This window comes from Mugil cephalus, chromosome 20, assembly GCF_022458985.1.
Source record: "Mugil cephalus isolate CIBA_MC_2020 chromosome 20, CIBA_Mcephalus_1.1, whole genome shotgun sequence".
Lineage (NCBI taxonomy): Eukaryota > Metazoa > Chordata > Actinopteri > Mugiliformes > Mugilidae > Mugil > Mugil cephalus.
The window spans coordinates 13483376-13510783 of record NC_061789.1 but is presented as its reverse complement, the minus strand read 5'-3'; the positions used below and the strand labels follow the sequence as shown (position 1 = coordinate 13510783).

The 27408-nt window shown below is 42.8% G+C and overlaps 1 protein-coding gene across 1 annotated transcript in view; it reads right to left on the bottom strand.

Annotated features, from left to right (window-relative positions):
* Positions 1-14123, bottom strand: part of baiap2l1b (BAR/IMD domain containing adaptor protein 2 like 1b) — a 30371-nt gene extending 16248 nt beyond the window's left edge. The window contains exons 1-6 of the mRNA XM_047571948.1: positions 13760-14123; positions 10911-10986; positions 10629-10715; positions 3597-3658; positions 2239-2310; positions 1495-1629 (exon numbers count right to left, since the gene is read on the bottom strand). Coding sequence (XP_047427904.1) covers positions 1495-1629; positions 2239-2310; positions 3597-3658; positions 10629-10715; positions 10911-10986; positions 13760-13810 — 483 coding nt within the window. The 5' untranslated portion in view covers positions 13811-14123. The remainder of the gene's footprint in view (positions 1-1494; positions 1630-2238; positions 2311-3596; positions 3659-10628; positions 10716-10910; positions 10987-13759) is intronic.
* Between the last annotated feature and the right edge of the window lie 13285 nt (positions 14124-27408).

The following is a 27408-nucleotide window of genomic DNA, read 5'->3' as shown; positions in this document are numbered from 1 at the left end:
GGAAGTAAGTCCGTAATTTCCAAGACGCAGCGGGGAAAGAGTTCCCCATATTTCGTAATCATGTTGACACACATAACTCCCACTGTAAGTTTAAGCAAAAGCAAACACACTAAAGGCAGCAACTAGCTTTCTTTCTCTTAAGCGTTGGTTCATGAGACAGTTAAACTACAAGCCACAGCTCTTTAATTCATGTTTATATAACCCGAGATAATGTCTCTGTTGTTTTTAGCTCGTGTCTGTTTTTGTTATTATTAAGTAAGTAGTTTAGCGATGACAAATCCAGCGTATAATATAATACAGCGCGGATGCGGCAACACGTTCGTTGCGTGTAACGTCTGACGCTTTCCTGGAAGTCTCTGTGTTTGTGCAGTCGACCCGATCCCTCTGAAGAGACCGTGTTGACAGAATATACAAAACCTAAAAACGTGCACACAAACACACATAAACCTCGGCGCAGGCCGCCTGACGGGATCAAAGGCGGGCAGGTAATGTGGGATCTGAGGCCGTGGCTCAGATTAAAGTCGTTCGCCGGTTTTCGTTCTGCGCGATCGCGGTTTGGGCGCGGTGGCACCAGTGAGAACATCTGTAAATCCGCTATATGGAGTCAAACTCTTGTGTTACCTATGATTAGAATAAAACACAAAGTGGTTACAAGGTTCTTTTTTTTTTTGCAACGCCTTTGAACTGTGATGATTTGAATTTAGAAACGTGCTCTAAAAAATGAACCTACAGTGTTGAAAGGATGAGCACGGCCGCGTCGAACAAGCTCAGCTATTCATTAAAGAAACACATCTCAAGGTTCAAACCAAACGGAGCAGAAAGCCTGATCTACCTGGGTCAGGGTGGTCTCTCAGGCTGTGGTGTCTCTAGGTGTGGACGGTTCCTATAGGTGGGTTTTTCCTCAACTGGATTCTCAGTTCTTATTGAAATATTAACTATGTGTGGTGTGCGTGCCATTCTTACTGTATGAAAAGTGCAACATAAATACAGTTTGAAAGCTCTTATGTGCGATGCTGTTCGACTTTCACTAGTGTTATTAAGGTGGGGACAGGGTGCAGCGCTTCTAATCCTATGCAGATATTTGTACAGCTTCAGTAGCAGTTTATATTGAGGGAAGATTTTGTATTTATTTTGCTTGTTTGCCTTCTTGTCCGTGCATGTGTTCGGTAGCACGTATAAGAGAGCGCGTGGGTTTGGAAAGATGCTGCAACAAAGGGTTGCATGCGAGTGTATGCATGCAGCTGGCTTAAAAAAAAAAAAAAAAAAAAAAAAAACAGCAAACAAGGATCTTCCCATGCACGACTGCACAAACCAGACACTTCACACACTGTCCCCAACTACTGTTACAGCGGCTCCGACGCGGCGCGTCTCGGGTGTCAGCGGTTGTGAATGAGCGAGTGCGTCCGCGCGCACGCGAACGCGCCGCCGTCAAAGAAAGAGCGTCTGTGTTCGGGCGCGTCACGTCCGTGGGCGTCCCCGCGTCGTCCAGCTCACCTCGCTCTCCTTGCTCTCGTACTTGTTGGCGTTCTTGCCTTGGCTCTTTCTCCTCAGCTTCTTCAGGTCCGACTGGGACCTCTCCAGAGAATCTTGTTTCATCTTGTGCTCCATCTGGTACCTCTTAAACGTGGCCTGGATCAGAGGAATGATTCATGTGAGTGCTGGAGAAAACCAACTTGATATTTGTCAGAAGCCAGTGTGTGCTTTTGGAAGAACTGACTGAAATTTCAATAAAATCTGTATATGGAAACTCAGTTTTCACATTAGAAAAATATTAAAATATTGTATTTTCATTTAATTTGACTGATATTTCATTTAAATATGTTGTGAACTGATGCGTCAGTGACGCACAGGTTCCATCTCCCATGTGGCAACACTGAAAAAAAGGCCACTGGAGAGACGTGTAATTATTAGACATCGTCATATTTATAAAGTAAACTGAAACATGACGCACTGCTGTAAAATGGAACCTCCTTTGTGTTTGCTGTTGAATTAATTACTGCGACTTCAACCCTGAGTTGCTGTAAAGAATGAGATAATAATGGCCTCATTTGTTTTAAATGTCCATAAAACATTCATGTTATTCAGCATTCACAGTTTACCCCCCGTACATACTCTTTAGGCAGTTTGCTCTGTGTTTGTGTTTCTCTGTCTTTCCTGGTAGGCAGGAAAAAACATAACAAAATATCCTGCTGTCGTGTCATGTCTTACATATCTGCACACACGCATACAACTACTCACAGTCATGTACTTGACATCCATGTCAGTCTTCTTCTCCAGCTCGGCTATTATCTCCCTGTGGAACCTCTTAAACTTCAGGTGAGGAGGAGGGGGAGGGATGTGAGAGAAGAGAGGGGAGGAAGACACACCGGTGATTAGGAACTCGACGGGAGCATGGAGAGCTACAGTTTTGTCAGCTTTGCTGTCAGCGGCGAACTGGGAAAATGCTGCGAGTCTCCGGGAGAAGAAGCAGAGCGATCGTTTAGAGTGTGCTGGTGCGTGCGTGCGGGGGTGAGTGCCGAGTCCAAGGTTGCGCTTATGAATGAGTCAGAAACAAAGCGTGGGAATGCCCACAGTCTCCTCTCGCTTTCTCCCTTTCTCTGCAGCTCTCTCTCATTAGTGCGAGGGTGTCAGAGCGCTGCCCTCGTGGCGGCCCACTTGTGATGCCGCGTCTGTGCCCACAGATCAGCGGTATGGATCGCTGAGCGCACAACGGCCGTGAACGCCGCGTGTTACGCATACATAACACGCAGTCATCAAAGTCATTCAAAGGTTTGTTTGTTTTTTTCCCCCCATAATTCTTCTGCCCTGAATTGATGCAGTGACTCACAAAATGGAGTCCATTAACAAGTCAAACCACCCACTGATGCTGTTAGCAGCACTGTCTCAGAGGAGCGCCTCGCAACTTTTATACCCCGAAGTTCATGTTGAAGAGATTGCTTCTGTTTGTTTATCCAACTGCAAATCTCATGCAAGGTTAAAACGCAAATAGCCACAGACTTCCCATGTTGCGATCCTCTGAAAGTCCCCACACAGAATAAATGTGCTCGATAATATGCGATGAAACATAACAACAGTCATGAATAACTTAGACGACGAGCAGTCATTTTTAAAATTAAAATGTCAAACCTGAATCCCTTTCATTTTCTAACAGCCTCTCGTCAGCATGAGCACTTGTAAAGTTTTGTAAAGAAAATTTATTCGCAACCCTACAGTGGAGTCCCACCAACATAAGCTTGTACTTAATGGACCAAACTGTAGCAGCTCCAGCTGGTAAGTTTCCCGGGGCTTGTTCAGACCTGTCCATATTCCCAGCATGGAAATAAACACCTGGGCGCTGCCACTATTCAAACCTGTTAGTTTCCTTTCCTCGTGCAGTCACTTTATATTTGGTTTGTATGTGATGCTACTGTTGTGGACACAGGTTGGGATGAATGGGAGACTGTGTCCGTCTATCATAGCGTGGAGAAAAAGGAACTGCGACCAAATAGTTCCCTCGTGAACCGAGGCTCAGTCTGTCGATGTCAGGAAGTCTGATATTACAGTGCAATTAAATTAGGACGGAAGTATGTGACAGCATAAACACATGTAGCACTCACGTTATCCTCCAGCTCAGCTTGAACCTTTTTGTGCACCTCTGAGATTTCCATCAGTACTACACCTGTCAGACAAGGGGGAAAAAATGGAGGGAGAAAGATAAATGTACAGTTCAATGACAGACAGGCAAACAGCAATCAGTGGTAATTGATTGACAATGGTATTGTCTAGATTTGTTTTTTCTTTGACTCTTTGATGAACCGGAAAGAAAAGCATATCCTACGATGTTATACACTAGTGACATCCGCATACAGTGACAATGAGCTCAACGTGCAGCAGGGACAGTATGTGGTTAAATGTCTCGCGGTGAAAAGATTCACGTCATGCGAAAAAAAACCATCAAACGTCACCACCTACAAATGTGACAAAAGGATTTCCTTAACGGCGTGAAGAGAAACTATACACTCGTGGCTGAACCAGAAAAACTGGACCACCTGCCGGTCGGTTAATCAAAAAGAGCTCAGGTGGCAGGAAGCCACAAATGTAACATTCTGTCTTTCCACGTGGCTCAGAAAAACCAATCAAATTAGGATTATAAGTGAAAATCGTTACGTGGAAGTTTTTAATTAAATAACCGACTGACCTCCCCCTATAGCAGACAGTGAGCTCAAACTGTCTCATTAATCAAACATGAAGACGTAACCGGGCAAACACTTGTCCAAGACAAATAGTGTAAAGTACATATGGTCAAACATTGTACGTGGACACAATTTTGAGACTGTGGCTGCTCATATCCTGTCCCTCTGTTTTATGCTTTGAATTTATGGGAACTGATCTGGAGTGTGACGAGACTTATCCCCACAGCGGTATCTCTTAGAGGACCCCACTGGGTCCTCCTGTGTGAGCTGAAGAAAAAGCAATAAGTTTTGTACTGTAAATGGCATCCAAGGGAAAGGCATGGCAGGCATTGTATGTAAAGTAAACCCTTCTTTATGCACGAAAAGGCGAAAAGACACTCACAGAACACGGAGTTACAGAAAGGTAACCAAGACTTTCAACTATAATGATATATAATGATTAGCTATATTGTAAAAAAACAAAACAAAACTCCCACAACAAATAAATAATAAATGTGCAGGATAACATATCACAGAGAACATTTTACTGCGTTTTGATTTTGACTGAAACAGTGCATTCATATTCTTTCACCGTTGTCTCAGGCTGCTAATTCAACAGATAAACACCGAACATCTAGACCGTGCAGTATTACACTGCACTGAGAGCAGTAACACTGCAATAATTCTCAAGCTGTCATGTGTCTGTCTCTAGCATACTGCCTGTAACTGGGACAGTGCTGCTCGCAGGCTTAAAAGGCCTCTCCATGTGTGTGTTTGGCCGGTGCAGTGTTTTGATAATCACCATTTTTAACACCCCTCAGATGAGTCGTACACACAGAGACACAGTGTGTGTGTGTGTGTGTGTGTGTGAGACTAACTTGCACGGATGGAGGGTTACTTCATGACTGGAAGTGAATGAGGACGAGCGATAACACAATCAACAATGCTACATAAGTTGATAACCTCGCTGAGGAGACGAGCACATTTATTTGGAAGAACGTGGCAGATAACTTAACAGGCGCTGGATTTTTTTGTTCTACGTACAAAAGGAGGACGCAGAACAGAAAGCTGACACTGGATTATACGTCACTATCCGGCACAAGATATGTCCCATGGGCACATATTTCCCATGTAGCAGCCACCGCCGAGTGCAGCTGTGCTGCACTGAGTAGTGTTAATAATGGTGTAAGTGGTTCAGAGAAAACTGTTAGAAACTGAAGACCTGGACCTTTACAGAACGATGATCGTGATACATTTCTATATTTCTTTGTAGATGCTGCTGACCTGTATCGCAACACACGAAACTACATGAAAAGAAGCCATGTACACAATCCACACAGCAGGGTTCTCAGAGGGTAACCCATCCGTCTTCACCGAGGTAGAATTCCCTGAGTGATGGGGCGGAGTGGGAGGAAAATCCAGTTCCCATCCGCATTCTGACGTGTGAAAAAGTATTACACAAATACTTGACAGCTGACTGCTGGCGGTCGGATGTATCGCTATGACCTGTGCATTCATCAGCGTGTAAACACTGCTTCTCCCCCGCTCTGTCGTTCCACACCTCGTCCGCCCCGCCTCGCCTTAGGGTGACACCGGCTGTGGCAGCTCAAACAGTTTGCCAGACAAAGGCCATCAGATCACCCCTGTAGATCAGACCCTTGACAGAGCAGGACAAAGAAGGGCTGAGGGGGGTAGGGGAGGGGTGTGCTCGAGCAAGGGCTCGTGAACTTGTGAGATGTCGTCAGTAGCTGCCCAAGTATCATTTCAATTCCAAGTATGCATTTAAGCGAGTACAGTCCAAATGATCAGATATTTCTAGGTAACCGAGAAGGTATTTTGCGGTGATCAATTACGCAACCTGCTGTTACGATTAAAGAATGTCAAATATGTCAAGTCTAAAGACTTATTTGCATGACTTAGTTGCTTCAGAAATGAATTCCTACAACTAAACAGTGCCTTCATTGAAAATGTTTCATTTGACTGAAGCTATTAAAATACCTTCGCTGCTGCACCGTCGTGGGCATCAACAGCCGTTCACACTCATTTGTTTACTGTTGTCACAGTCTGCTCAAAACGTTGCCGGGCAACAGGTGCGCTCGATTGAGCAAGATGTGAGGGCAAAAAGTGTGTCACGGTGAGGATAACAGCAGAATGAATGCGCCGCCATTAGCTAACAAAACCGCGCCGCGATAAACCCACACAACACAAACAGGGCTGCCTGCAGCCGTGTTTGCCTAAGCTGTAAATAGGTCTGGACTCAAGGCTGGACACAGGCAGCTCTCTGTGGAGCCGCGTTCACCGTTATGTGGTCAGCAGCTGTTGTAAAAAAAAAAAAAAAGTCTAACGATTCAACAAAAGAGAAAGTGTCCAACACAAACATGATAAAAAACGGCTCGTCATTCAGAAACTTCAACTAACTGATGGACTCTCATCCCTTGAACTGACTTGAGCTCATGTTTTTGTGTTAGCATATGCAGCTACACTAACACCAAGTGATTTAAATCAGTCCTTTGTCTCTGGTTAGGTGCAAACTAATAATCAAAGAAACTTTCATCCTTTGAGGAAAGAATGTTCTTCTTTTTCTTTCAACTGGATGTTCACATACTGTACATGGCCAAAGCTTATCTGTGTGTGTGTGTGCATTTGTAGAAAAGCAGAGCAATTTTCTGTGAACAATGAGCACCTGATTGCGACTGATTTAACATGTCACCAAGCACCACTGCAGCTGTTAGTGCTATGGTTCACACTGAATAGTGGTAATATAGAGTATAGTATAGTATAGTATAGTATAGTATAGTATAGTGGGTTAAATAAACAACACTGAACCTGTGTAAATACAGAAAATATCCCAACCCCCTTGTGCTGCTTCTGAACACAACATTCTGCTGAAAGCATGCAAAGAGGCCCACACTTCTTCCACTGTTTTTGACTGTGGACAGAATAATCCTGGCACCAGCGCGAGCCACCTGACACACCATGCAAACATGTTTGGATTATGTAAAGTGTGTCTGATGCCATTAGAGCGTTTGTGCTTGTGAAGCGTCCATAAAGCTCTTTATGCTGTAAAGGGAATTATTTCTGGACAATAAAACGCTGCAAAAGCCATTGTGTCTAACAAGCTGATTTTTTTTTTTTTTTTTTCCAGCATTAGCTTCACCGCATATACGGGTTGTAAAGCATGAATAAAACAAGGTTTAATCTGATAGCGTGTGTACATGCCAGTTTTTCTCACTGTATTTCTTGCTCAACCAGAGACGTCAGAACTCTGATGCGTTCAATGACTGAAGCGGCATTTGAACTCCTGCGGAGGATGATGAAAAATAAAGTAATTCAAGGAAGGAGGCAGGAGGACGAGGTGCGCTGGTCGTCCAGTGCCTCTCAAGGGTATCAGGTTTCTGGCTATGTGTCACTATAGCTCAGGTTTCTGACCGGGCAGCTTCACGACGTCCACAAAGAGCCGTCTACAAAGATGTGGCGACTTACTTGCTCAATATGCAACATCCCATTTAGGCTTGTTGATCATCATACTTTACACATAGTCTAAATTACAGCGTTGAGAACCTGAAAGCTCCTCGTGACACAAGCAGAGCAGAACCTGGACTGGACGTAGGGACGTGACTCTATTACAATGCATTTGGGTTTACAGGCCTTGTTCACCAGATTAGATGAGAGTGTTTGTGGTGTGTGTTTAATCGCCCCCCCCCCCGCTCTACATAATCTGACTCAGACTGAACTGATCCGTCATGAGACCACACTGACTGCGCCTTGATCTCTGGCTCTAATACAGGGATTAGTGGGCGCTGGAGTGCATCCACATGTCAGAGGTGAGTGTGGACATCATGACTTCACCCTACATGAAATTGTTTTGTAATGCTAACAGCGTCTAGTGGCTTTCATTTTTATTTTTCTAAACATTTATTATCTTGTCTGTTCATTTTGAAAATTAAAACAGGTGATGATTACTGGCTAAAATGTAATTACTTAAATGGACAGTGATTATAATCGGGAGTTTGTTCTCGTCCCTCCCCTCATTTCCTTACTTCCTATAACAGGAAGCATTAAACAATTTACTGCTCTGATTCCCATCCTCTATCAACAGCCACCGACAACAACTACTGGAGGCAACTGGATATAAAATCCGGCTAAAAAACATGTTTTGAGTTCCTGCCAGGAAGAGAAAGCACAGCCCTCTCAGAATAATCAGACTTTCAGACCTCTACTTTACCAAGATGTAAAATAATGCTCATTTGAAAACATGCAAACTTACACGGCTTTTTTTCTTCTCTTGAAACTTTTTCTTTTTCCACCGAGTCCAAACAGATGGAGGGAATAGGGTGGATGAGTTAATTTATAGTCATAGAATTTATTTATAGTCACATCATTTATGTCATGAATTCAATGCAGAGCCACCTGTTCGGCGTTCGGTGAATGTTTCATGTCGGGGAGAGTGTGACTTTAACTGTGCTGCAGGAAACTGACACCGGCACAACAACAGGTGGCACTTTCCCCATTGTGCCCCTGAATTTAATTAGCAGTTTTGCTACTGATCAGCAGGGGAGATGAGAGACACACAGTGGTTAAATCAAAGTGTGCCACCAGTGACAGTGAGTTAGGATGCCAGACATCTTTGGACTGTAAATTAGCCTGTGGGAGCTGAAGCCTGGGGAGTTGGCTAGGAACAAACAGAGGACCAAAACAAACCCAGGCCTAGCACACTTACAAAACATCACCTTGGGATTAATCTCAAGTGTTACAGCTACAATGTACCCTGAGCTGTGTATCTCAGTGATAAGGATAAGATCAGACCTTACTTTACCATGTAATGCACGACAGTAAATGCCATTGCTGTTTGTCTAAATTAATATGACATTTGTCTTTAACATCGTGTGGCTTTATTTGATTAAAAGCTGTAATGTTAGAGGAGCATTGAATGACGATAGATGTAAACTAGCATTCAGCAAATATGGCTGTTTCAGAGGGTGAAAAAATTGCAATTCATCAAGTGGCCACTTGAGGCTGGCTCCAAAAAGGAGCAAATCCCCATAGACGCCCAACTTTACACCGATATTAAACATGTTTACAGCCTGGTCTCAATAGTTTTAGTTCATTATCAATAGCTTTTTTCTAACTCATTCATTTATTTTTTATTTAGGTTTTAAATTCTGCATTATAAGCTGCATGTCCATATTTGGAGTATTATGCGAGTGTGGGCGGATTTAAAGCTCATCCAATATGGCGGCCGCGGGCTCCCCCCACTTTGGGCTTCATTTTCGAGGTTCAGAATCCAATGGGTGACATCACAATGGGTTTGTCCATAGTATATAGATGATGTCAGCAGGTTTAGCGAAGGTGAGACATGAAATTTAACGCCTTACATTTGCAAATTGGCAAAACACGCATATGCTAATAAATAAATTCAATATTTTTGCCCTTGACAGCTGTCCCATGATAAATATTCTCCAGTGTAAAATGATTTACATGTATTTATTTAGACAGAAGTCAATCATAAACAGATTTAGATGAGACATTTCATGAGACATTTCTAGCAATAATAGTCAGCTAGCTCTTATTCTAACATATTCTTTTGATATATATGGATACAGTCACTTTTATCGGTAGTTATTTGGAATCTATACTCTACATTTTTGTTTAGCAAGTGAAACTAAATATTATCATGTAGACCTTATAAATAAATAGGTCAGAACAATAGGGGCGTTTCTCACTGATCTGTAATGACGGTGTAAAACATATTTACATCTTCAGCTACTTTGATAAACAGACTAATGTACAACATAAAGATCTGACAGGCCCAGTTTGTTTTTAAGGGATTAACTTTTGTTATGGTTAACAGTGATTAATGAATTTTTTGAGAAGCATACGTCATACATTGGTTGTAGGACTCTCCGACTACATACCGAGGTATTTTCTTCCTCTGTATTGGTTGAAACACTCCCAGCAATGAAACCCAAACAGCAGGTTACCAGCCTCATGTTGCGAAAAGAACTGACTGACTATGTCCGACTGGCTGGCTACATTTGTAGTAGCAACACGTTTTACAGTTCTCCCCAAGGTTTAATCCAATAATAATTGACAAAATAATTGTAAATGGTATAAAATCCATGAAAGTGACTATTCCCTCAGTTTTCATTAACAGGACTGTTATCACCTTTCTACGCAGTGAATGTAAAAGCCTTGAAATGCATCTTCTTCTCTCCCAGTGATGCCCTACAGCCAACATAAGGTCGGCCTCCTGAAAATCCAGAAGGATTTAAAACCTTAAAGAGACGGATTAGACTACTAAAAGCTTCTATGGACAATAAAGTCTTGACCACCCTGGAAACCAAACGATTTGAAACTCAAAAGACAAAGAGAGGAAAACTGTTTCGGGGAAAAAAAAGGGAATAACTCGACAGCCTGCAGATTTCCCCCAGTTTATCCCTGTAGAGAGCCAGAGCACAGGGCAACATGGAAACTTACCCAATTCTCTGGAGACAGGAGAAACTGCAGCATTCTCCCCAATCTTAGACACTGCATCAAAATACAACTTTCCTGCCATGGACATTGCTGGGAAAACGATAAAATGGTCATTAATGTTTGCCAGAGTTTGTCCCTATTTGTTAGCTGAAGACCACAGAATGACAGCCTGAATATTGCCTTCCTCCAACTTTCTAGTTAGCTATTTTTCCAAACTCTTACTGTGAATGTTTTTATTATTCTTATTATTATTACTGTGATAAAAAAAAAAAAAAAAAAGCTCACCGGTCACTGATTTCTCATAGCTCTTGCCCAGGTTCACCAGGTTCCTCAGTCCTGGGTTGAACTGTTCCATCACATTCTGTCAAAAACGGAGGAGACACAGAGATGTTAAATGAGAGAAAGGATACGTATGTACAGCTGTGCTGAACTCAGCTGACCGTCACTTAATCTATAACCTAAAGTCACACATTCAACATGCCAAGCAAGCACATAATCTTAAAGAATCTTAAAGAAGAAAAAAGATGACAAATGAAAGTAAAAACTAGAGGAAAAAATCTGTTCCTAATCAACGTCACATCATAGTACAATCATTCGTAATCATATCTTAGACTTGATTATAGGCACTTCTCTCTATCTCTTTAATTATGTAAATTACTGGGCTCTACTCTCCATGTCACGTCTAACCCTGCGCTGACTGTAAGATAGAAGTCTTCGCTTCGGTGCCCACACAAGCCTAGAAATGGTAAGTAAACAAGCTCAGGAAGCACCCATGGCAAACAATGTTCCATGAGCCTCGCAATGATCAACCACTTACAATTTCCTTTGTAAATAAGTGACACAGAAAGCGACAGATACCGACACTGGCACCCGTAACGGTATACATAAGAAATTATATCCACGATTCTCTAATCGATGGAGCCGGTACAAACGTTTTGTCGAATTCGTAGCACGTTTTTAACACAACTCCATGCATCAAACCTCTCCTTCTGTCAACGCCAGCCCTTCACAACTCATAAAACATTTACGCAGTCAACTTCCGTTTCAAAAATCTATGCAAAAAAAAACAAAAAGACAACACAACTCGACCTTAACCTGCACTGCACTACGCGATCGGACTTGCGGGAGCCTTGCGCTGCCCTCATAGCGGTGAACCAGAGGTGATGGTTACAGAGCAGCTCGCTGTATAATCTTACCACACAAAACACGCGGCCGGCTAAATTATTAAACCCGGAGTCTTTTTCCTGCATTTCGCCGCCCCAGCGAGCTTCGGGGGCTGCACCGAGAGAAGGTGTGTGCGTTGGAAAGGGAAATAAAAAGCTCTTTGAAAGGGCTAAATGTTTGGGAGAAACGCCGTCTTTCATGTTCTCCGGCTCTTTGCACACATCTTTAGCCCGCCACCTGAGGAGCGCAGCATTCAGAGCACGATGAGCCGCCACTCTGCCGGTGAAGGTGGTGACCCATGCCTAGTTAAATATTTCCTTTTTTATTTGCTGGGATTCTCTTTTAAACCCGGTGAAATCACAGCACTCGGGGGAAAAAAAGCACTTATTAAACTTATTTCGTGCGAGAGTTGCCCGACTAAAGCACCTAATCATCTACAGGAAATAAATGGATGGCGCACCGAGGGACGATTACTGGCACAAGCAAAGCAGCACTTCAGTGAGGAAATGCCACTAACCTGTAGCCCTTCAAGATCATTTCATGAAAAGGGCACTAAAAATAAAATGTATAATTATGAAAGATTGTTACTAATTGAGTGGAGCTAGTCTTCTCAAAACCAGTGATTCAACTCACTCCTTTAAAATACGCTGAATACTCTTACAAACTGCTGATAAACAGCCTTAAACTCCTGAGACAATGATGACAAATCTAAGAAATTAGACATTCACCAATCTGGCGTGACGTTACGACCACCTTCCTAATACTGTGTAGGTCTCTTTGTGCCTCCAAAACAGCTCAGACTCATCAGACCATCCACGTGGGTGCTGTTAGTGGGGGATCTTTCGGGTCCTATGGGTCGAGGGGAAGCGTCTCTGTGAACGGCGTTACAGCGCATCCCACAGATACTTGATCGGTTTGGGATCTGGTGAATTCGGAGACCAGGTTCCCTAAGCGGCTTTGTGTGTGTGTGTGTCTGTGTCAGGCTGCATCCTGCTGGGAATGGCTGCTGCCATCAAGGAGTGTCTGGGTGTTTGGTAACATCCACACGGATCTAGGTGTGTCTAAATAAGATCCACATGAATGCCGGGTCCAAAAGTTTCCCGGCAGGACATTGAATTGTCACAATGTTATTCACTTCCCCTGTCAGCGGTTTTAATGTTGTGGCCGATCGGTGTATACATGATCAGCATATACCTAAACAAATATGAACTCATTCTAACATGACAGTCCCGCACTAGATCTGAGCTCCATGTGCGTTATAAGGGTCAGTTTATGTTGAAAAAGCATAATGCAGGTGGTCATTTCAGGGGCGCACCATCAGAAGAGGAAATCCGAGCATCCAAGCCAATGTTTTGGGAAAGGAATTGGGAAAGGGGTCCCAACCGAGGGGGGCTTCCTTCTCTGTACCCCACGACTGATTTCACTAGTTTGGATCAGGGGAATAGCACATGTACATCCGGGCAGGTTCAGGAGGGTTGCCATTAGGTAATCCAACTATGTGTCATCATTAGGTGTGAATTCAACTGACTCTAACACTGATAGTGTATTTAAGGTATATTGTGTTGCTTGGGGATTAGAGCGGGGTTGCCAAAATAATAAGCACAACACACTACAATTAAATAATACTGCAAACCACATCCTTCAGAATGAAAACAAAGTTGAATCAACAGCTCTCTCTGTTATTTTAGACACATTCAGGACTGCAAATGAAGCTTGGATTTAACGCAGGGCTTTTATATTATTTCTCTATTATTTCCCTCATGTACCTAATGGAGAGGCAATGGAGTATATTTAAAGAGCACAAGACGTCCGTGTTTTCTAATATCAGTCCCAGTAAAGTTTAATACGACTAATTAATGGAGTATTTCAAAGTTGACTCAAATAAATAAATAAATGTAGCTTCTTTTCTTCCGCTCGTGGTCCCACCTGTTGTGCTCCTAGCTTTCCATCAAAACGGTAACGTTACCCACCTTGTATGTACTTTCAGTTAGCTTGTTCACCTCCTCCGCGGTCCTCGACATCTTGACTTCCTTCGCGACAACAACAAAACGAAAAAATATATATTTTTATTTCTTTATCTTTTTTTTTTTTAACTTAATTTGTCAAAAATAAAAAACACGCGCAAAGGTCCAAGCGGGACCAAAACCCTACGAGCGAGCAAATTTCCACATAGCCAGCAGGAGACGCAGGACGCTCGACCAAAGGAAAAAGAAAAAAAGAAAAAAGAAGAAGAAAACCGAACGGAGAAAAAAGGAGAAAAGTAATTCCCAGATATCTGTGGCCGCTGCCGCTGCCGCCGCTGCGCGTGTGAGCACAAAAAGCTGAGCTGTCAAACTTGTTGTAGGTGGTTAGTTCACAGAAGGAGGAGAAGGAGGAGGAGGAGGAGGAGGAGGAGGAGGAAGCCTGTGGAGGGAGGGAGGTGGTAAAAGGTGAGCAAGGTGTCGCATCCACCGGAATAAGTGCCACTTCCGGTTGTCCTTCCCTTCACGTTAAAACACTGTCTCCTTAAAAAAAAGTTAAATCTATTGTATTTAACAACGAATTTATTCTTAAAACGATGTGTTGTGACTATCTTAATGGGAGATGAAACACATCGCATCGACTTTTTGTGTCATTTTACATACAACCGTGTCTATTTATATGCAATGAGGGGAAAATTCTTTTTGTGCAGCTTTTATTTTGAAAGCGGTGTTGCGGAATTGCTCTGGATGTTTCTGACAGACTTGACACTCCGTGTGTGCTGAATGCCAGAGAAGCTGGACAATAGATTAAATACAGGAGACGGGCGCTCCCTGGAGGCAACTGCACAACACTGAAATACTTTAACGCGCACCAAAATTTAAGGCATGGTTTGAAAGTAAATAATTTATTTGGGAAAAAAATCACTGCAGATTTTTTTTTTTTATTTTATTTTATAATTTTTTCTCTTTCTTTTTTTATTTGTATCTTCCTATAATCTGTTCGTCCTTGCTTTTGATCCCCTGTTTCAGCCTGGAGCAATAGAGTTTTCTGCCTACATAAGTTTTTGCTCTCTGCATTGCAGACTAAAACACAAAACTGCACAGCTCTAGTGCACTTTGACGCCACAACCTCTGAATCTTTGAATATGGGTGTGACTTTTTCCATTTGCTTTCTGTATCCCCCGACAAGCATCATGCAAAGCAGTTGTTGCATTCATGATGCTGCATGTGACAAAGGGGGCAGCTCTTACTTTGACAAATAACAGCAGCGCAGAAGTTTTGGGATTTGCCACTAGATGTCCCTCACCGTCAGCTGATGTCTCTCCAGAGCTGAGGGAAGTTTCATAACCTTTGAGACACTAAAACAACACGACATGCATGTTGATCGCTGGCATTATTTGCGATTCAGCAGTGACATTTTGATTATTTACCCATTTTTTATTGGCCCCTTTCTCTCAGCAGACACCACGGGTGGCAATAAATAACCAGCAGGTTGTTCATATAGTTACACAGGCTTCACACTTTCTGTCGTAAAGTCAAATATGAGGAGGGGGAAATGAGAAATGAGAGTTTTCCCCTTTGAACACGTGCCACTGCTTTTAGCGCTCAAAGTGTTGTTAGGCGACTCATGCAGCGTAATTAGTCTCCAAAGGCACGCATTCTATTTTTTCAAACGCTCCTGCATTGTGGCCAATCTGACAACCTCCCTCTGAGTCATGTACCTGTAGGCAAGAATCAATAGCAGTGGAATGTAAAGCTAAATAAAGCAGTTTCGAGGATAAATTATAACCAGTCGGTCGCATTTCTGAGGGACTGGAACGTCAGGCCATCGCTAAGAGACGCGAGTCAACAAATGTGGCTTTTATGCAAGGAAATGAACGAATTATCAACATGGTTCACACAGGACACTGAATAAACCGAAGCACAGACCTTGCCGAATTAGAATCATTTTTTTTGTTTTCCTCAGAAAGTACTGTCACAGAGGTGCAATCTTCTGCCATTTGGATTTTGGACATGCTCCTTTTGGAAATATTACCACAAACCTCCAGTAATCGCAGACAGTGCCTCATTAAAAGAGCGCACCTGTTAGAAACGCGCTAAATAACACCCCAGTCACCCATCACGCACCATTTATTTACTCGAGTAATTGCGTGGACCAGTCAGCCAATCTTAAGCCCTGTCAAACTGTCAAGCAGTATTGAAAAAAAAGAGATGTTATTAGCACTAGCTTTGGGGCAAGTGAAAAAGAAGAGCGAGAAAGAGGAGAGGAAAATTAATAGCAAACGTGTTAAAACAGCCTATCAACAGAATTTAAGGAATATAACGGTTTATCTGCTTAAGTTCTCCGTGTACTGTACTCTCTGCCACTGTGGCCCAGGCTTTTCGTGACCCGTTATACGTCTTCTTTATTGTTTAAGCGCTCTCAAGGGCAGCTCTTCAACGGTCGTGACGGAATAAATAAGCGCACCAAGGCATTCAGAAGATACAGCCTGCTTATGCTGCGACTGCAAGGCCACCTCCTTTGCAGATGTGCCACATTTCTCCCGTTGCTGTGGAGCGCTGCTTCATGGGTGCGCTCTGTTGACAATGGGTGACGGTTGAAGAGCTCGCTTTGTGGCCTTGGAGACGGGACACGATTTTTGGCGCTCACAGCCCTGCAAGTCTGATGCGTACCTGGTGTTTGCGCAACGGTTTTAACCGTCGTGCTGAGAAAGTCGTGATTTGATTTCACTGACGTCACTCACACTGCTCTCGAAATAGTGCAAGGGTAGAATAAAGCTAACGAAACAAAAGGACACACAACTCCTGGTTCCTTCTAACGTTTTTCAGGCCAAGGACCCCCAAACTGATGATAAGTGGTATGTCTTCTATATAAAACTCAGCCTAGTGCTTATAATACACATTATTATCATTTTTCATTCAGTATGAAGCGATTAAGATAATACACAGGTCTCATAATTGGCTCAGCAGTGAGTGAAACTTATGAAAGATTACCTCGATTTATGCCTTTACTGAAATATGTTGGATTCATGTTAATGTGCATTTAAAGAAATTTAAGAAATATAGGAAAATGTCCAATCAACCAAAGACTTTGCGACCCCTCCCTGCAGTACCTCCACGGACCCGTAGGGGTCGCAGACCCCCTGTTGAAGACCTATGGTTTAAACCGATACCAGCGTGTGCATTAAGACTGATGGAGCCGCAGTGCTGTAACTCATTACTTTCACCGGGAAAGCCCAATAAATCTAGCCCTAATCTGATGGGCGGGCCGAGGACCCGGAGCCAAATGGCTACTTCTTTTATACAGCACTGCAGCACGGAAAACTCTCAACCAGGAGAGTCTCTTCAGCTCACTGGTGAACTCCAGGTACCGAGTCAAAACTGGGATTTAAACCGATTTCAGGTTGCACCAAACAAAATTATTCACTGAAACGTTTTCTCGTGTTTCTGTAAGACATTAATCTTGAAACTAACTGAAAGCTGGTGCCTGGAGGAGGCTGGAAGTACTGGAGCGAGAGAGAAACTCCGTATATAAAATATTTCAAGCCGACAATAGATTTTTAAAAGAATATATTTATGCGGGGTCAAAACTCTTTCAATCTTTAAAAGTCTATTTTCAAAAAAAGGCCGCAGACAGGCCAAATGTCTATTTTGTCATTCCTCGGAGGTTGGAGGCGTATTCTCCAACTCATTGTCATTCAGAAGGGATGAGAACAAAGGTCTGAAACTTTCATTCTTACGCGGCGAGGCTGCTGCTCCACTGAACCGCTGAGTCATCTGTTCAGGTGTTCTTCAATGTTATTCCAGGAAAGACAGAGGGACAGGTTTGATGTTGGAGAATGAAAGAGAGAATCTTGTAAGAGCTGCAAATTGCAGACGGTGTGCTTTTAACTCACGTCCAGGAACATCAAAGGCGAGCTAAACGTTAACCAGCGCTTCCTACGAGCGAGAGTCAAGTCCGCGTTGACCTTGTAAATGGGTAAAATGGGTCAGATTTTTGTTTGGCTTCGGGAAATTATCTCACACCACAGAAACATACAAACTCTGACCAACTGGAATACACGAGTAAACAGGCCCGGGCACCCGGGGTTAGCTGCGAGTATTTGTTCCCGATGATATTGCGTTCAGCAGTGTGTGAAAATTTAATAAAAGAGTCGATGTCAGGCGCCGGGTCTTGCTGGATCAGCGCCAGTGAAACCGAGGTCCCCTGCCACATATTGTGTGAGCTCCCCCGTGCTCCACCGACAACACAAAACATTCTCAAAAAGTAAGCAGAGCAGCCATCGACGAAAACCAGTCCTTTTACCTATTACGGTGTAGGTCTTCAAAAGGGGGGCAGTGACCCCCAGTGGGTCCGTGACGGTACTGCAGGGTCGCAAAATCTTTGGTTGTTTATACATTTTTTATATATATTTATTTTATTTTTTTCATTTTACTCCACAATTTTCCATCGCAAAGTTAAGTTTATATTAAATACTCATTAACATGAATCACAAGGCCGCAATATTAGCAGAAGAGAAGCTAACAGTGCAGCTTGCTCCCATCAGCCAACTGCTGAGGCCAAAATGTTTTGGTGATTCACTGTCATTACTACATTTAGCTATGTTTAAAGTAAAACTTGAATATTTCAATTGTATTTTTTATCTGTCATTACGCCACGTATATTTATGTTTACGGTCACCCTTCTGTTCCACATGTTTGAAATAGGGAAATGAATATTTGTATATTATTTAAATAGCTTAATATTAAAAGCAACATAATAATAATGTATATTTATAAATAGCACTAGGCCGAGTTTAATATAGAACACATATAGTTGGTAGGGGGTCCCTACTTAATCTCTCCATCAGTTTGGGGGTCCTTGGCCTGAAAAACGTTGAAGACCCCTGAAATACGGTGATGTTTTTTACAGTGTAAATTAGTCTTGACGTTTGATATTTGCAGTGACTTGCAGTTCAAACTCAGATTAAATGGGAAACTTCAATCAGCAAACCGGAACGATTCCATGAACAGGTCATCTAATCATGAATGGGACAAATAAGCATACATAGTTGTTGCCTGGAGGCTTTGTGCTGGAACTGGATTAACATTCCAAGTCTAGCAAACACTTGTGAAACCCAACTCCACGGCTGATGGCAGCAGACATTAACATCAACATTGATCCCATAATCATTGTGTTTATGTTGAACTCCTTGCGGAATCCAGACTTTTTTTTTTTTTTTTTATCGCACCAAACACCTCAAAGCTGCAAAAAGCTTGTAATGCGGCGCCGAGACATCTCGCCTACGAATCTTGTCTGAATAAGACAAGAGCTGTCATTTTTAGCTACAAAGCTCCGCGCTAGGGGACCTTAATTCAGTGAGTTTGAAGCCACTTCAGAAAAACACACAAACACACAGACACAGGCATACAATAATTGCTGTCTGTGTCATCTTGATGCCTTCTCTAAATACTCAAGGTTTGCATCTGGGTTAATTACACCTTCCTAATCCCTCTGAATCTACGATGCAGTTCGAATCTGCCTTTATGACAGGCAAAGGAAGCTTTGCACCGTAACATTACAAGCCTGTCTCTTAAAGTGTCACATTTTCACTTTTTAGTAAATATGGCAACACGGGGCACAGGCGACCCATGGTTAATTATTGCATTATTATTTACATAATTTACCATATAAATATTAGATACATTTAAATCCGTTGGGTGACTGTGTCTTGCTGAGGTGCATCCTTAATTACCTGCGGCTTATCAACAACCGCTGCCAAGACGTGGTGCAGCCGTGACGTCTAATTCATAGTTGAACTGCGTCAATCTACCGACAGTATAAAGACTAATCAGGCGTTTTGTTAGCAAAAGCTAAAGGGTGTTTAAAGGGGTGCATGTCTGCGCATTTTTCTGTCGCTATTAATACATGGATCTAAAACTCAACATTGACTGGGTACATATTTACACAGGCTTTGAAGGGCACCGCGTAGCACCTTGGAAAGGCAGTGGAAATAATGCAACGTCCTGTGGCCATTTGAGGAGCATATAAAGTAAATGTAGTGGAGATGTAAAGCTATTCTCAGACATTCTCAGCTTTTTGCAAAAAACCTGAAAACTACACACCCTCTGTCAAAAAAAAAGTAAATTGCCAGTGGCATATTGCAGATCACTTCCGGGTCCCATGCCGCAGGCTACCCCTGCCATATAGTGTATCTACGCAGAAATGTTAGCTTGTGAGCTGGAAAGTGAGGACAGCTGTTTCTAACTATATCCACTGACTGTATATACTATGGAAAAATAAATCGTGACGTCATTCATTGGATTCTGAACCTCGAAAATGAAGCCCGGAGTGGGCAGAACCAGAGGTCGCCATGTTGGATGAGCTTTACTTCGCCCATACTCGGATACTTCAAATATGGACATGGGGGTCGTGTCGTACGTTGACACCTGCCCACCCAACTCTCCGCTACCTGTTAGCTCAGGCTATATAATATAAACTATTGCAACCAAAATTTGGGCTTTTAACATGAGGGTCTATTGGGGATTTTCTCCCTTTTGGAGCCTCAAGGGGCCACTCCGGTTGCCTATATCACTGTCAAAACTATCTAAATATTCTTTAAATATACGAAATTTAGCTAAGTTAGACCAAGTATTTACGCAATAGACTGTATGAAGATGGACGGCGGAACTGCTTCTCAAAAGTGAAGCCAAAGCAAGTAGAGCTCCCCCTGGTGACTGGCTGCAGTATAGGTCATAGGTCACATTTTTTCAGGGATAGTTTATCTGATTTTAGGTGGTAGTAAGTGTCAGTTTTTCAGATAAGTTTCATTTTAGTTAGTCATTTGACGTTAAAAAAACAGTATGTGACCTCATGGTGATTTCAAGTTGCCTCTGCAAAGCGGTCCCATAGGACCTTGAGAGTGGGAAAAAATGAATAAATAAATAAATAAGCACCCCACGCCTGGTGCGGGTAGAGGAGAGCGCAGTATTAATCAAATGAAAATGGGTGATTGAGTCTGGCGGAAGTCTGGATGGGTCATCGATAACGCGGGAAAATAGCCTGAGTTTGGCCAGTGCAAGGAAGCGGGGACGTGTTGTCCATATTTATATACAATTTAGAATATCCCCCATCGCATAAGTGACACATTCATCTTTATGCATAGATGGATCACAACCAGAGCCCAAAATGCTGTCAGCGAGAAAAAAAGGATTGCCTAAGTTCTTCGTAGTCTTGCGAGGAATGACTTGTATGGGCCTAGCTTGCTTTAAATTATGCAAAATTTACTGCAGTTAATACCAACAACCTTGAAACTCATTTGGGGCGTTGGCTCAATGAGTCACTCTAGGCTCTCACTGCAATCAATCATTGCCACTGTAACTCAAGTGAACAAGGGGCTCCTTGGCACAAACCAAGCCTACATCCACTCTAATATTTCCTCCAGCTGTGCATATCAAAGGCATTTCACTGTCTCCTTAACAGAATATATAGCCGTTTGATTATAATAAGATCACCTGCTTTCCACGGTGCATTTTTCATCAAGAACCGAATTGGGTATCAAGAAGCAAGGCACGATCAAATATGCAGTCCTTCCCCTCGGATTTAGTGTACTGCTCTTGGACTTTTTTGTCTCACTTTGTGATTCATGCTTGTTTGCAGAAAAAATTCATTAGCAGTGCACGGCTCGAAGAAGTCTGAAGACTGCGAAGCAAGCGTAGCCGAAGATCCCACAGTGACAAATAACTTGCGGAGTGGGAGCACACATCACACGCTAATCCAGTCCATCCGCTCATTAAAAAGGCAGGCCGTGTTTAAACAGCATGCACCGGTGAACGTTTATGTTTTCCAGGTCCACTTTTCCGCGATTAAGCACACGTGAAGCTGCTGTTGCATCTGGTTCCCCCTTACCCAGCAGGCCTCTTAGCCATGTGAGGTCGCCTACAGGGACATATGGTCAACATGATGATGCGGACCCTGGAAGTGATGCTGTTTATGTTGGTTTACCCACTTTTATCCCATCATAAACAATCACCTCACGCTACTCTTTTACACACAGACTTTTTTTTTTTTCATGGCCTCAACTGGTCTGTGGATCTGAACCTCTCCCACGGTTTCAGTGTCTAGCTTTCACATCCATTTTTTTAATTTTTTTTATTTGACTTTTCACTTCTCAGCTCCATCTGTCACTTCAACCCGTACCATTTTGTCTGGCTTTTGTTCAGAGCAACGTCACGAACTAGAGTTCAGCGCTTGATCCAGAGTGGGACGGGCTTATTTTTCAGCCGCTGGGAACAGGAAGTTTGTGTTCACAAATAGCGGGCATGCAGGGTTTATAAATAGAACCTGGGCGGATTTGTGCTACGTTCACAAAAAAAATAAAAAAATAAATAAAAAGGTTTTATGATTTTTGTTCCCAGATCCCTTTCCTGATGAAAGCCCCATGATCTACTAATGTCGGCAGAGAGCGGGGGCTTAATGACGCCGACAAGAGTGCACGTATGGGCGTGCACATGCTCTCCCGGTTAGCTGAAGGGAGGACGGGCTCATCTCTCGGGTAGGAAATGTTGGTTGCTGGTGATTGTGTTAGCAGCAGTGGAATGATCTAGATAACACACTTATCTGAGGCCCCTCTGGGGGGAAGGCGAGCCACTGGCATCTGATTAGATTCCATGAAGATAAAAGGATCACGGAGTGTCACATGTCTAGTTTATTACTGGGTGACTTTGGGAATCCATCCCATGAATCAACATCAGATAATAAAGCGTTGACTAGCTGTATTTAATCTTCAGGCAAAAAGCGCTGGTTGGTTTATCATACTCCATCTTGAGTGACAAGGCTGAAAATGAGGCGGCTTTCGGTTTCACACCTGCTCGACTCATATTACAGTCTATTTCTACCATAAACAACAATGTAATATTCTTATTATGTTAATAATTCTATTATATGATCCTGGGAACATTTAGGAGTATGCAAATTTTAGGTAGACTCGTGTCCATGTCAATGAATTAAAAATATGCCCTTGATTTTCTTTTCTTTTGGTAGTCTGACACACGGCTCTGCTAGCTAAATTAACTAATATTAGCTGGCAAAGAAAGAGCCGACTCAATAATAAGAAGCAAAGTGGAAGTCATATTATTCAAATGGCTCTCCCCCATAGGCTAGACCGGTAGCATTCAGTCAGCTTTATAGGGGAATCTTCATTATCTACTTCACTCACCACCGTTTTTAGCTTCCTGCTCTCTTCTTCCTCCTCCTTTTCTTTCTTTTTTTCCACTCTCAGAGGGATATAACTTCTTTTTTTTTTTTTTTATTTTCAATTGGACTCCCTTGTCACAGTTAACAACTTTCTCAAGTGCTCCCTCAACTACTTCTCTTTTTCAAGAGTCGACACATGACGTGGATTGAGCGTGCAGTGTTAACACTTTAGCGCAGTAGCGGTAGTCTGAAGTTTGCCGGTCCTCGGGGGCTGCCTACTGGCCTAGGGCCTTTTTGTTGAGTAAAAACCTAAAACTTCTTCAGATACCAAAATCAGATGAGACGTCAGCTTGTCCGGTGAAGTTTGTTTGAAACTTTAGTTAGCTCGTGCTTGTCTAGCCGTCGAGATAAAGCTACCTGCCTTTTCACAAGGCATTTATTCTGAGGCCTCAGGCGTGGCTCATTGTCCGATCTTCTCCGCCGGATGGTGCGATGGAGCAAGGATTTTCCAGAACCCCTCTCCTTTTGGCTTCTCTGTTATTAGCTATTTGTTCTGATTTTATACTACACTACATGTGTTTATTAGGCTTTTTAGCAGATGCATTCTCAGTGATACAGGGTATTTTCGAAGCTGTACTGTGCTTGCCTGTGCAAATAACTTCATGTTATTTACAGTATATTAATTTATATTCATTCATTTTTGGCCACTTGTAGTCATCATGATGTCACATCCTGTCCCTATAGACAGCTTCATCGTTTGTAAACAATGTGATGTTTTTTGAGGGGCGTGTCTTGACTGGATGCAACACATCTCCAACACCGTAGCCTGTTTAGGCAAGAATGGATGAGGTAAATGTATATTTTAGAGAATATACTAATACACTCACTCCCCAAGACTGTGAATGTTATTTTAAAAAGTTGACTCTGACTGATGGGACTACATTCACCAACCCCTACACTCTCACTCACTGAATGGACGATTTGACCAAAGGAGGACACAGAGGGGACGAAGTCTGGCCTGTTTTTACAAAGTGAAGCCTCTCCAACAAAGATATTCCAAGAGGAAAGTGGAAACACTGCGGAGGGTAACGTAGTAAATGCAACTTCTACTTGGACATCCCTGAAACACGCAATTAACGTTGCTTTACTTAGAGGTTAGCATTAGCATTAACACGTGACAAGAGTCCCCTAAAAAAGTATTAACTTAACATAATTTCAGTCATGATTTAGTCTAACCCATAATGTTTTCCGGGCTGAAGCTGATGATACATTACATATTAATCTGACCTGATATGAAGGCGTTGATTGTCTCACTCCAATCATTTCTTTTAATTGCCAAAGCCAAACCAAAGTCGTCTACGACTGGCAGTGCCTGATATGTGATAAAACTTCCAGCTTGTGTTTATGATTTTTCAGTTTTAGCAGCCAGAAATACAGCAAGACAACATTTTCATGGTTGAAAATGACAGTGTTTGCCTCAAGCTTCCCTCTTTTCTGCCTCCAGCTAACATGGTGACGTCACAGTGACATAGGCCATGAAGGGGTCTCTAGTGTCCAGGAACTAACAAAAAGAAACTTCTCAGAAAAATGGGCACTTGAGTATGAATCAGTATTACGATTAACTACCTCAAATGACAGACACCATCCTTGAAAATATTTTTTATGTGTCCAAATCCCATCCACTAACATGGAGGGGGCAGAGCTTATGACCTGTGCAGCCAGTCACCAGGGGGAGCTCTACTTGCTTTGGCTTCACTTTTAAGTAGCTGTGCTGTCGTCCACCTTTATTTACAGTCTTTGTATGTGCCTGACTAACCTGCTAGTAAATCTTACCTGCTAAATCACTCAACTACAAAGAAATGATGGTAAAACTTTGATGTGTTGAGATGCAGTGTAGCAGTAGCTTTATCGGGAAACATATCGAGCCACTTCCAGTTCCACACACAGAAAGTTAACAGCCCATAAAGAGCGACACCAACACCAAATCTTAATGAATGTAAGGAGCTGTGATCATGCTTAGACACAAATAAAACATAGATAGACACCGGGTTTTCTTTTTTTCATAGTCAGTGTTTTTTTTTGTCGCAGAAGAACGCATATGTTTCACAGAAACTAGAACAGCTCTATCACCGATGCCCCATGAGAGATTTCTAGCTGCTTTCCTTCTTGTTGCGAGACAGACAGAAAGACAAAGGTACCAAACTTTGCAGTCAACGCAGGTGCTAAAAAGAGTGATTTAAAGAAACCCCAGGAGAGAGTTAAGGTCTCATCTTTGCTGTCAGAAGAAAAAAAATATATATATCTATATTGCACCATCTTCCACATTATTATTCCATTTTCTTCAAGCAATTTTTTGTGTGCAAATAGTTTGTGCAGAAATATTTCTCCTTCTCCTCAGAGGCAAAGTGTGAAACTAGACAAGCCATTTAGAATAGACCACGCACAGGTTAAACATTTTGTATTCTGGCTGCGGGTCTAGCTTCGCCCCGAGCGTTATAATCTGAGCAAGAAGAGGTGTCAGATTTATACGTTTCCTCCACACTTGAAAATGCTGTGTATCGCTCAATAGAATGAGGATGAATTAATATTTCTCCCCAGCATCCACGGGCTTTTTGATCTTGAGAGAGGGAGCACTGCAAACTGTCGTACAGCAGCTGTTTCCTCTCCCGTGCTGATTAATTTGCTCATCCCGCCCTCAAATCATCCGAGCCTTCACTCGCATTACCCCAAAACAACATTTAAGATGCTCTCCTATGTCTGCCGAGGACGAATAAGTAAAACAGCCTGAAAAGGTGGAGCAGAGATGTGAAATGAGTTTTAAATTGACTTAATGCGCCTAATAAAAATCTCGCATTAACTCTTTTACGGGCGGGAAGGCTTTGTCTCTGACAGGCCAAAAAAAATGGAGATCACTTTTGCATGTCACAAAAAGATGGCAGTCGAAGAAGCAGAGATGGGAACAGCATGTAATAGTTTTGATGCATAATTTCGTGAAGGCTGTGATACAGGCTGAAGGGGGTTTTGTGGGTCTCGCTAATCGCCTGCGACATCCAAGAAAACAGCAGTTTTCGAATGCCTCGGAGAGACTCTCGCCTTCTGCGCGGGGCCTTTCTTCCATCTTGCTTTAATTACCAAGCCAAAGGACTTCTCTAGTCACAATTTTGAAACTTATTTTTCTCGCAGTCTTCACAGCGCATCGCTCTTCGGGGGCTCCACGGGGACGCTGCGGGCGAGAGGTTGCTGGGATCATTTTAATTCTTACTCACACCCAAACTCCGCCGCCCCCTGCGGACGTCCGTGCGCACACAGTGACAATCAAATACGTTCAACGAGATCTGATTTTAATCATGTGTTTTCACACATTTTATATACAACCCCGGGCAATGTTAGAAAAAGCCACATGACCCAGAGAATAATTTATGGATGTGAAACGGTGAGAAGCGGCCAAATAATTATGCACTAAGACTCCAGTCCAGTCAAATGTAATCGGCCAAACACGCGGAGCTGTCGGCAACGCTGAATCTCTGATTTGTTTTCGGTGACGAGCCGTTATCGTTACATCTGCGGCAGCCGCCAAGATCACTTCTCCGCACGCCCTTCAGGATTTGCTGGTTACAAATCTCTCTTTCACTCCAGACCTCTCCACTGCGGTGGGAGAAGAACTCAATAACTGCAGCAAATCCATGCGCTGACATACAAACGCACGCACGTTGTTTATCCTGTTGAATCATACCACTGTCAGAGACGGGAAGGAGCGCCGATGATATCTGCAAAATTGGATGCTTTCGAGTTCAAGGCTCGCCTCAGTTCAGATTTTATTAGTGTTTGCTTAGTGTCATTTTTCTCCAGTACGGTGGGTTTGCAGTTCCTACATTTATGGTGTAGTGGACTAGAAAAGCAACTGTGTTTGAGGTTAGTGGTTGGATGCCCTGTGACCTCGCTGTGTCCATGGCTGAAACGTGGCCCTACACTTGGATGCATGGAATTACATAACCCTCTAAAGCCCAAACGTATTGCTGGTGATGCATTAGAGCATCTGAATTACTGTAGCTCACAGTGGCAAAATACAAAGTGTGTCTGAACCCTTGGAAGATGTGCTTTTTTTCTGGATCCTCCAAACAACTCTCTCTTCCTGGGGCTCCCCAACCTGGAACAAATTCCTTTTGTATGTGTGAGGATATCCTCCTGAGACCACACGTCCACATCTGGGGACGTCAAGTTTAAGGCTTGTGGCAGCTTCCTCTGCTTCATTTAAACCTGGCGACCTCATGACTTAGATGCCAGTCGCTGTAAAAAACATGATAGCGGGCGTTTTAGTGAATTCGTTCCACGGCCAATTGTGGAACAAAAGTGCAAAAATGCACGAAACCTCATGAAATTTTGCAGTTTATTTATGCCTACTAACTTTTCTAGTTTAATATGACACTCAATCGTAACAAATTCTGTCATCTAAAACTTCGCTAATTAGCAAATACTGGTTCAT